At 40.3% G+C, this 11,141-nt stretch overlaps 1 protein-coding gene across 3 annotated transcripts in view; it reads right to left on the bottom strand.

The window, feature by feature from the left end:
• Positions 1-2,346: 2,346 nt before the first annotated feature.
• LOC127349842 (guanine nucleotide exchange factor VAV3) overlaps positions 2,347-11,141 on the bottom strand; it is a 47,969-nt gene continuing 39,174 nt past the window's right edge. For all 3 annotated transcript variants that reach the window (XM_051375853.1, XM_051375946.1, XM_051376021.1), the window contains 2 exons: positions 3,900-4,048; positions 2,347-3,474 (listed from right to left, as the gene is read on the bottom strand). In XM_051375853.1, the coding sequence (XP_051231813.1) occupies positions 3,433-3,474; positions 3,900-4,048 (191 nt within the window). In that variant the 3' untranslated portion in view covers positions 2,347-3,432. The remainder of the gene's footprint in view (positions 3,475-3,899; positions 4,049-11,141) is intronic.

The following is an 11,141-nucleotide window of genomic DNA, read 5'->3' as shown; positions in this document are numbered from 1 at the left end:
CTGCAATGTAACATTTGTCTGAAGAGGGAAAAATAGCCTATCAAATTTCAGAAATACAATTCAAAGAGTATGCTTTTATTAAATATTGATGTCACACACATGGTTAGCGGGGTGTTAACGTTTGAAGGAAAACAGCATCACTTAACACCCTAGTGCTACCTTTCTCTACAGTGTACAGCTGTTACATCACCCTTGAATCATTCATTCTGAAACCAAAAAGAGTTGAGGTAAACACAAAAACCCGTGGAATGTAAAAGGGCTCTCCAGTTTCCACAATGAATGATCAAAAGATGAAGGAGCTCACAGCGAAGTATAGACCGACAACACATTAACTTTTAAAACTTATTTGGCTTTGTAATTCCTTTTGTACATATTTCGTCTCTTTGATGACTTCATATGTCTAAAGCCAAACATGAGAACTGGGCATGATTTTTCTCCTATAGTGCCATTAAACATTGTGAAGCATTATTAAAGTGTGTGTTCCTTCATCCTCTCGATGATTCACCATATTCACTATTCAGCTGTAACTGTAGTCTATTTTGGCTTAAATCAATATTTTGAGAAATAGGGTTTTTCTCTTTCTTGACTAGAGTTAAATGAGAAAATATCGCTTTTATATCTGTCCTCTAAGCTACAGCCAGTTAGTTTAGCTTAGCATATAAAAAACCGGGAAAACAGCTAGACTGGTTCTGTCTGAACGTAACAAAATCCACCATGGTAGGTGTGAGGTTGCCAGGCAACCAGCAGATGTTCCAGGAACTGCTCTCAGCAAAGAAATAGTCCTGCACAACAAATGTTCTTTAACAATTTGATTTTTTAGAGATTAAACAATATATGACATGTTAATTGACTTTTAGAGGTGCTAGTAGCCAGATTTTGTTACCTTCATATATATATATATATATATATATATATATGTACATTTAAAATGAGCATGGTAAATATCCTATAGTTGGTGAGTAAAAATGTATAATCTGAAATAAAATGTAGATTAGAAATGCCAGGTAGTTATGGTGTGGGCGCAAAATCTTTGCTTATTGACACTTCCTATAAGTTTTACAAGAAACAGGAGCACTGGGTCGCAGCAGAGAGCAAGTGGCCTGTGGTACATCTGATGCTCTAGTATGGGTTGCTGAGCACAGAGTTGGAACAGCCTTGTGCAACAGATGAAGAGTGTAATTTAGCTAGCTCGAATGGAGACAGAAAATGTAGTTGTCATTAAAATCAATGCCTTCTTTCTAGGGCTGTCCCATGATAGTTGAGTAAACTGTTAGTTGAGTCTTAGTTGACGCTCTTTTCATCAGTCGGATATCCACAGGAAGACAAAAACAAAAACAGTGTCAAACGGAAGCTGCGCCTTGTCACCAGGACAACTGTTGCAAAACAGACCTTTTCTCTTGTAACAGCACTGCTGTATGTCCTAACTGAACTCAGAGTACGGGGGGATAACACCACAAGCTTTTGACTGCAGGGGGGGCCTGAATGCTTAGCCAGAGTGGGGCAACGGCTCAGCAGCCTACCAGTGGCCATGACACCAGGACTGAACACAGCCTCGGACACCAACATCGATTGTGAAGTTGGAAGTTAGTTATTCCCTGTTGTGAACACCAAGACTTGTGTGATGTTATACTCTGTTAATAAATTAAGTGAGTGTTCAGTTTCCTTGCTGGTTGTTCTGACACATTCAGAATCATTACTGCTTTTTCCATTATCATTTGACAGGTAGCCGTTCAAATATACATTTATATAATTCAATATAAAACAAACGTTTGACGACTACTCAACTAGGAAAACCTTTAGTTGGAGACAGCCCTACTTCTGAGAGAAGAACATTACAAAAAAACTCTCCATCTTGGACCTGATCAGCCTGATATCATAATTGAGCAATAAAGACAGAGGAAGACAATATAATCCCTGTAGAGAACATAGCAGCAGTGTATTTCAGCAGCAGATGGGCAAGAAACACACTGGGTCCTGGAGAACTTCAGAGGGTAGCTACAGAGGTGAGCAGTGGTGGAAGAAGTATTCCGATCCTTTACATACTTACTAATTAGTGAAAATATTCCACTACAAGTAAAAGTCTTGAATTAAAAACCTGAAGTAAAAGTATGTAAGTATGATCAGTACTCATTCTGCCATAAAATGCTCCCAATCAGTGGTTTGCTATTACAGTATACATAATGTTTTTCGATTAATAGTACTGCTGCTTTAATATGTATATTGCATTTTACTGCTATAGATGTTTAAGGTTGAACTAATTTGAATTAACTTATATACTGGTAAGATGAGAAAAACAAATAACTAAAAAGTCAGCTTTTCATGAGCTCAAAAAAATACCAATACAAATAAAGGCCTTTTAATTTATTTAAATGCATTGGTGTGATACCTTAGTACATGTTTGAGAGTACTAGAGTACTATCTTTTCATTTTCTTTTCAACAAGAGAGTGAATAAGTGTATTTCCCAAAAATATAAATAACTATTGCTTTACATCTGTGTGAGAAAAATAAAAGGGTATGCTAGTTTTGATATTTTGGCACCAACACAATGCTTTGTGAAGATGGTACTTAAAGGTGAGGTGGTGATTCAAATAAATAATGATTTAAAAGAAATGATAATCAAATAGAAATCAAAGCTTAGAGACATAGCTTCATCAGAGGGGGATTCCACAGCCACATTATTATGTTGTTTTTCTTTGGCCAAATCACTAATAGTCATTATAGACTGCAAACACATCACATGAGAATGACATTGTCATTTATGCTGAAATCTTTCCATTCTTTTTTTAAACAGTCTCAAACCACGTTTCAACAATTGCATTTAAATATCACATAGTTTATATCCGTCCAGTAATTAAAAATTAGAAAAATAAAATGGATCTTAGACAGACAGTCCAACATGAAGGTCTGAACAGCGAAGAGGGCTATAGTGTTCCAACAACAGTTGAAGCGCCTCAGCTCCTGCATTTCAATTTGGTGGAGTACCTGGGCTTTGCGCTGTCAGCAGGATCTGTGTTCCAGTTGGGTGACTGAGCCTTCCTGGTATTGAAACATGATGACAGTGAAGGCAAGTCTCACACCAGCCAATGGAGTCATCAATAATAAGACAAGGTGAGCAGGAAGGGAGGAGGGAGAGTTATCTGGGCACAGCACATGCACTTCCCAGTGGGCCGCAGGGGCAGACAGGGCCACAGAGAGGTGAGATATGGCGTGATGCTCCTGGAATCTGTGATTTGACATCTGCTCTGTGTGTGAGTCTGTCAGAGGGCAGGAGAAGGTTTCTTAGGGCACCGCCGTTTCCTCTTAAGTCCGAGTCTCTGGGTTTTATCAAAGAGATCTGACTTGCAGGGCACAGAGAGTGGCTGAGCAGCATGGCACTCACTGGAGGTGGTCAGCTTTGAATGGACGCTGAACAGACGTCATTCATCCAGCAGTCAGTCCTCCTCTTCCACGTAGGTAGAGGGAAACCAGCCCACCTGAGGAGCAGCAAAACAAGAATAATTTCGGGCAGCAGCACTCAACTGCACAAATATAAGACAGCATCCCCGCCTGGCCCACATGTGGCAGTAGGGAGCTTCACCGAGTAGAGAGAGTTTCACACTAGCCCTTCCCTCCCTGCCAAGATCAAAACAACCTACATGCAGATGCTATGGTCAAAAAATAACATGATCCCTCACTGGCTTCCAACCACCAAATGCTCTCAGTTATGTGTATCTCAGTTAATAACAGTTATTTTACCCCTGCATCACCCAGGCACATGTGTGATAGATGTGTAAATAAATTCTAGCTACCACTGTATATGATAAAAGCACAGAAAACATAAACAAAAACACCAAGGTCAAGATGAAATAAAACATGTACTGGATTTTGCCAAAGTGAAAGGGTTCTATAGGAGACCTACCATGCCGTCGACCTCTCCCTTCCACCACCCATTGTACATCTTGGTGTAGATCTTGATAATGTCTCCCTGCTGCAGGGATAGCTCCCGTGTGTCTCTAGAGCAGAAGTCATAGCGCGCCACTGCAATACCTTCCACCCTAGGAGAAAACACTGAGACAAAGACATCTTGTCTTATAATTGAGAGTCATCTCCACTAAATTTCACAAATATTCAGAGAGTACTCTCAGAGATAGAGGGATTTAGTTTCCTCTTGGTAGTGCAACCTAACTATTTTTGGATCTAAAAACGTGAGTGTCCATGAGTAACTCAGTGAGTGTTGGAGTTCCTCTATTGGCCACTGCTCTTTCAAAATGAATAGGCATGAATGAGCCAGGCCCACCAGAAGCCCATTTCTCCGCACTGGTCAACAAGTGATTCTGCTCTTCTGCCCTTTTCTAATCACACATACGTATAGCTATTCTTTACAATAGCCTCATGAATCATGTGTTCATGGACAAGTGGGGCGTTGCTCGTTCTTAAAAGGGCTATCTTGTGATGACTGTGATGATCGTGAGGAGGGGCTTCTTCCCTGCCTGTGTGTGTGTGTGTGTGTGTGTGTGTGTGTGTGTGAGTGTGTGTGTGTGTGTGTGTGTGTGTGTGTGTGTGTGTGTGAGTGTGTGTGTGTCTGTGTGTGTCTGCTTGTCTCTCACTCTCTGTTTAAACACAACTGGCACATATGTGGAAATGGTAGATCATTTTAAAAACACAATCACAAACAGAAGTGATACTGTTTCTAATACATATAGTTGATGGGCAGATTTTTATATTTCATCGTGCAGATTGCAACTAGGTGAACATTGGTCACATCTGTATTTTGTGACCTGAGAATGAGAACGGGCTTGTGTAGGAGAAACTATGACCTATTCATTCTAGGATAATAATAATTACACAATAATTCCTGTAGTCAGGTGACTATACACTAATGAAAACATATCTATGAACATTGTATTCCAGTTCTGCCAATGGATCCTCCTAAATGTTACACACTGGACCTTAAATAGATTACTAGAATATACTACACTTAAATTAAATTCTCTTTCAAATCAAATCTCTTAAGATATGAGTGGAAAGTATTGTTCTCGCAACTGAATTTTTTGATTCGGGCATAGATTAACCATGTCTACCTTAGTACACCTTAAGAACAAGATGAACACTATCGCTGACCATACACAGTCTAGCCATAAAGTTTTGACCTGGTGTTGTTAAAACTTAAATACTCACTAACTTTGAAGTACAAAATATCTCTCTCATTCTGCACAATCTAATCTGAAGCCTGTGTCAGCCACTCGAAACCACTTTCTCCTCAGGAATCCTGGGCTTTCTAAAAGTGATCCTCTTAACTCTTAAGTTTTTCATATTGGGAGTGACTAACATTTAACTTTTACCTCAAACTGATTATATATTTTTTTAAATATACTTTGTTATAATAAAACAAGAAAAATGTTAGCTCAAGGTCTTCCAAAGAAATGCAGGTTTGGACTATGTTAGGATTTTGTCAAACTACAGTACCTGTAGTAGTAACTATACTAACAAGATTTTGGGGGACTACAAAGAAATGAGAGGGAAACTTAGGAAAACTGAACTCAGTTAATCTACCTCTGATTAATATAAAACGGTATATTATCATTATGTCAATTTGAACTATTGTAGTTTATAATGATATGAAACACACTTATTACAGGTACTATCCACAGTAAAATGACTACAGCTATTTTAAAGGCATAATAAGGCAGCAAAGAGCCTTGTCTCTTGGCCCTGAGTCATACAAAGTGTATATACACAGCTGACCAGCTTGGCTGTGCCGAACACACAGTGGAGATGACAGGTCATGGGTTATCATGGTCATGTGTTGATCTAATGCTCAACACAGCTCACCCATTGCATCAACGTTTCAGATTATACAAGGTCATTCCTACACATGCAGGTCAGGGCACATGTGAACACAGGTGTGCACTGGTTTGTTTACCTTATCTTTGGAAATACTACGTGACACAACAGGGAAGATATGCTGGATGAAAGGAATACATTTATTCCCATTCACACACAGGTACATCATGCCAACACATATGCTCAAGCCCACACATATATGCATGCATATATATGCTCATGCACATAAGTGCAAAAGGAGAAAGACACAAATAAAGTTAATCCTAATATATCATGCTGTATTCATGCCATGTTGGCAGAATTAGACTTCCCCCTATACCACTGAGACTTTCCACCAAGATGGTTACTGCCATTACTGGCCTTGTAGTCACATCTTAATATACTATTTTTAGTGTGTTATATTAGTGCTCATATTTGTTGAGTTTGACTGACAAGTGAAACCACGCAAATAGCTTGAATTGTAGTTAAATGTAAATGTCAGCAATGATGGCTATGCAGCTCTTTGCCACTTGTTTGTCTGTAGTGTACTTTTGCCAAGTTGGAGATATCATAGCTGTCAGGAATTTACAATATTTCTGATTTGGATTTACATAAGGCTGACGTGAAGGTTTTTTTCTCACAAGTCAACACATATGGTCTGCACAATATGACATAAAAGAGGCATCATTAGACTATATTACTTAACAGAGATACGCAAAACAAGACAGTGCGTCTTTGGAAACCTGGAAATGTGGGCATCCAGCAAGGGAGAGACAAAGAGAGTAGAAAAGCTGTACCTGTACCTGACCAGAAAGGCGAGGAGGAAGGAGGAACAAAGCTGCAGCCACCAGGAGGAACTACAGAGAAACGGAGCGAGTGATGGGGGGTTCAGGCCGTAGTGGGAGCAAAGAGAGAACATAAGCAAAGTAAACACAAGTTTGACAGAAAGAGAGTGTGAGAGAGGGTAAAGGAGAAGGAGAGAGAGAGAAAAGAAAAGTTTGCAATGTCAAAGAACAAGGAAAAAGTTAGGATGGAAAGGAGATAAGAGTGAGAGAGGAGGTAAAAGCAGTGAAAGCATCATACAATTTGTCCTTTTACCTGGGACGGGGATTTTTATATAATACCGAACAATAAAGGACGTACCCGTTGAGTAATTAACATAAATACTTAAGAACATGTCCAAAGGTACGCTGGTACCCATAATGCTACAGCATACAATTTCTTAGACAATAGTGTGCTTCTAACTTCTTGGGAACAGTTTGAAAAGAGCCCTTTCCAGACACAACAATGCGCCCCTTGAACAAAGCCCATTGAGTTTTGTGGTGAAGAACTTGACTGGCATGCATGGAGCTCTGACCTCTGGCCCATCCAGCTATATAATCGGCCAATTAATTGGGCTGATTATGTGGCATTTTGAGATAATTGTTTTGGCCGATGCCTGCACTCACAAGGCCAATAAATAAAAAAATGAATGCAGACACATCTGCAGGCAGCCTTGTCAGTGTGGCTAACAATGTTAACACTTCCCTTTGTGAGTTTTGTGAAGGTGGTGAAAAAGTTTGTTTGCAGCCCTGTATTATAACTCTCATGCATCCTGCTGCTTTTCTAAATGTTAAGACTTTTATCCCATCCTAAATGACAGCAAATCTAATCTAAAACCGTCACTGGCTGACTAAATATATATTATGTTATAATAATGCAGTTTATGTTATAATAATGCAGCTTCTGACATACTGTACCCTGCTCTCCCTTAAATACCAGTCCAATTCTGAAATCCACAGCATAAACCAATGTATTTTTCTGTTTCATTAAATATACATGACTTTCTTCTGATATCGGCATTCTATAGCAGGCACAATCGGTCGCCCTGCTTTCTAAATATTGGCATCAGCCATTGAAAAACCCCTATTGGTGAACCACTACATCATAAACCTGTGATCCTGCAAGGACACATTCCTGGTAGATTGCCTAATGTGAATGGCATATTTATGTTTACCTTGCAATCATTGCAATGAATGATAAAGTACTGCTTCAAAAGAGAGTAGTCAAATCTTGTCTCAGGTATTATACATGCAGTGCAGTGTTTTAGCTTCTGATAACCTTCAGACTCAATGATCTGTTACTCCAACTGGACTTCCTGGATCATATTTTAAATACAGTTGGCATTTTCTTTTTTGGTATCAAGAACCGATACTAAATTGGTACTGGTTCCTGACTGGTCAGTACCAAAATATTGATAAGCTCCCAGTCAAACAACGCTACTATCGGTATGTAACATTAATTGATTCCGAGTAGCTTAAATTTTCACATTCCTAACCGTCCCCCAATGATGACTAAGCTGCTGGAGTCAGGCAATTACCTACCCACCGGTACCTGAAGCAACATGCACCGACCAACGCAGTCCCTTTGTGTTGTGTTGACACATAACAGTTTTCGGTCTGAATGTGCTTATTGCTCAACAGCAGTAACTGGCCTCACAGATGCTCTTGTGACTGAGTTGGAACAAATCCCTGCTGCCAAGTTTCAAAATCTTGGGGAGAGCTTTCCCCAGAAGGGTTGAGCCCGTTGTAGCAGCATATTGTTGCCTATGTTTTTTGAATGAGATGTTCAACAATAACATATGGGGGTAAAGATCAGCTGTTCAACTATCTACAAACCTTTTCCATGTATTGTAGCTTCTACAACCTTTCCCAGGTCACACTGCATAATAATCAGCAAAAACAACCTTTTGAGCTTCAGATGAGGTGAGCCAAAGCAGCAGCATGGGGGTAAGTATACGTCTGGGCACAGCACGGCGCCCTGACAAGGCAACGGCTGGGAATCCAAGCAGCAAGGCTGATGACTTCCGCTCCCATATGAAATCCCATCTGAGCCAGCAGACCCTCACACTGAGAAATCCACCTCCTGTCATGACAACAATATGGCTCCATGCCTTCTTTGTCTCCCCCACAGGGATAAGTAAATGGAGACTAATATGTGTCTGTTTGTTTCACCACAGTGCACACAAACAAGTATACGTATTACTGTATATACCGCACGTACTGTACGTGTGCATATCTAAATATACATCTGCTATAAGTACAACCATATAGCACACTAGAAGAGTCAAACAAAATATCCTGTAATATTTTTACATTTCTCTAATAAATTCTTAGATTTTGAATACTACTCACTCCTAATGATTAATTTTAGAAAGCAGAATTGTATACAGATAACCCTGACACTTTACTACAAAATGATCTGCCTGACAGACAATAAAAGATCTGATTTCTAATTATTTCCCAGCCCTAACATTCACACACGCAGGCAAAAAGCACTCAGTCATACTTAATTAACGATGCTGGCTGGGGTTTCTCCAAACAAATTACTCCAGAGTTTTGATGGTTTTTCAGCAGTTCTGCATCTTGTGATTGTTTACTCAGACTTGCATTCTGTTTCTTTGCTATGAGGTGTCTGTTCTGAGATTCAAACCATTTTGTGTGTGTTTTTTTTTGTTTTGGCATGACATCTGTCTTTCAACCGAGGCTGTTTACCAGACAGAGAACGTGGTGCCCACACTAAGTCTGTCTATGGGGGTGGACGACTTAAGGCAATAATAATCTGTCCCAGAATGCACTGAGGCAACGGCAGGTCTGTCAAGGCTTTCTCACAGAGAGAAGCGCAGTGAATGGCAGCGATGCACAAACACACCTCTTGCAGAGCTGCTTTGAAGCCTGATGCGCTGGGAGACCGACGCTGCCAAAGGAGGCAGAGGGACAAGGATATAGCAGAATTTTACATCCGAACAGGCACAAAGGGCTAACTTTGACTTTGTTCCAGCGTTCGTCTGCTTGCCTCGGTTGCCTCGGTTGCAGCGACTGTGGTTGTTTACACGTACACCTCCCTTTAAGTTGAGACAGTTTACCTCCAGCTGCTTTCTGCTCTTTTGCATCAGATCATATTTGCAAACTTTTCCCAGTTTTGTGGAAACAGGCGCAGTCCCTCAGTTGGACCAGGGGTATCCCCCAGGAGTATGTCAGCAGGCGGCTGTCACACAGTTTTCTCCGCTGCCAGCCCAAGTGAAATGTCATGTCCTGTCAGGAAAATTGTGAAACCATCTCGGAGCTGAGCAGCGTGCAGAGTGTGACGTTTGGAGTAGCAGGCTCCTGGTGCTTGCCTGGGGCATTGGGCCCTAACTGGGACCTCTCTGCCAAGCCTGGTGAGCTGCCGAGGCTCCTTTCTATTTCTTTCACTCACTGTCTCTTTCACTCCCTCTTTTGTCTTTTGCTCTCCCTCTGTCTCTCTTACCCCATACCTTCCCTTTATACTCTGTGCCTCTCTTTTACCCCATTTACACCTGGTAATAACATGCCATCTGTACCTGGGTACGGAAAAACATATTAATTCAAGGTGCAAATGCAGAATATGATTGGCTCAGCTAGATACCATCTGGACATAGTCTAGGTTGTAATGGATCTCAGCCAGGTGTAAATGTACAGTTTGGCTCATTTTTAAAGGAATAGTTAAATTTATTATTTATTATTTCAACTTATTTGTTTATTGGATACCACTCTTATATCTGTGTGCTAAATACGAAGCTAAAGCCATGATGTAGCTTAGCATATAGACTGGAGCACATGGAATACATGGCAGTGGTATCATTCTTCTCATCTAACTCTTGGTTAGTTGAAAGGTTAACTTAACTCCACTACAAAAAGCTACAAATTACCTCCATCTCTCTTTCCTTTTCTTTACTGCCTCCCTACCTCCCATCTCTCTCAATCCTTCTTTGTCTTATATCAATGTCTTTCTCAATGCCTCCCCCATTTTTTCTCTCCCCTGTCCTTCTTATGCAGCCTCTACCTCTTCCTGCCTCTCGTCTTCTTCCTGCTCTCCCTACTCTAAACCTCTCTCCCTCTCTTCCGCTTCTGCAGCAGGGTCTTCTTTCTCAAGACCACTTTCCCTTTCTCCTCCGCATGTTTCTTCAGATTGAATGAGCATCTGCCTCTGTCTCTGAGCGCCAGCAATGACGCAGTGACTAGACTTGTTGAACTTAAGCACATGAATGCATTTATTTATGACTGTTATTGCACCAGGTTGGAATAATATGTTGCTTAAAGTGTGTAACGTTTAGGAGGATCTATTGAAAGGAATGGAATATAATATTTATTAGATATGTTTTTCTTATACTCACCTGACAATAAGAATTGTTTTTTTTCTTAACCTCAGAATGAAATTTAAGAGATAAGGTTTTGTGTATGTAGTCAAATCTAAATGACCTTATACCTATGCTACAATGCTGCATTTGACACCATTATGATAATAACAAAAAAGATCAATCAAATAATCTGAAGAGGCA

Source organism: Dicentrarchus labrax, unplaced genomic scaffold (assembly GCF_905237075.1).
Source record: "Dicentrarchus labrax unplaced genomic scaffold, dlabrax2021, whole genome shotgun sequence".
Taxonomy (NCBI): domain Eukaryota; kingdom Metazoa; phylum Chordata; class Actinopteri; family Moronidae; genus Dicentrarchus; species Dicentrarchus labrax.
The sequence above is the reverse complement of the archived record's forward strand: the minus strand, read 5'-3'. Positions and strand labels throughout refer to the sequence as shown.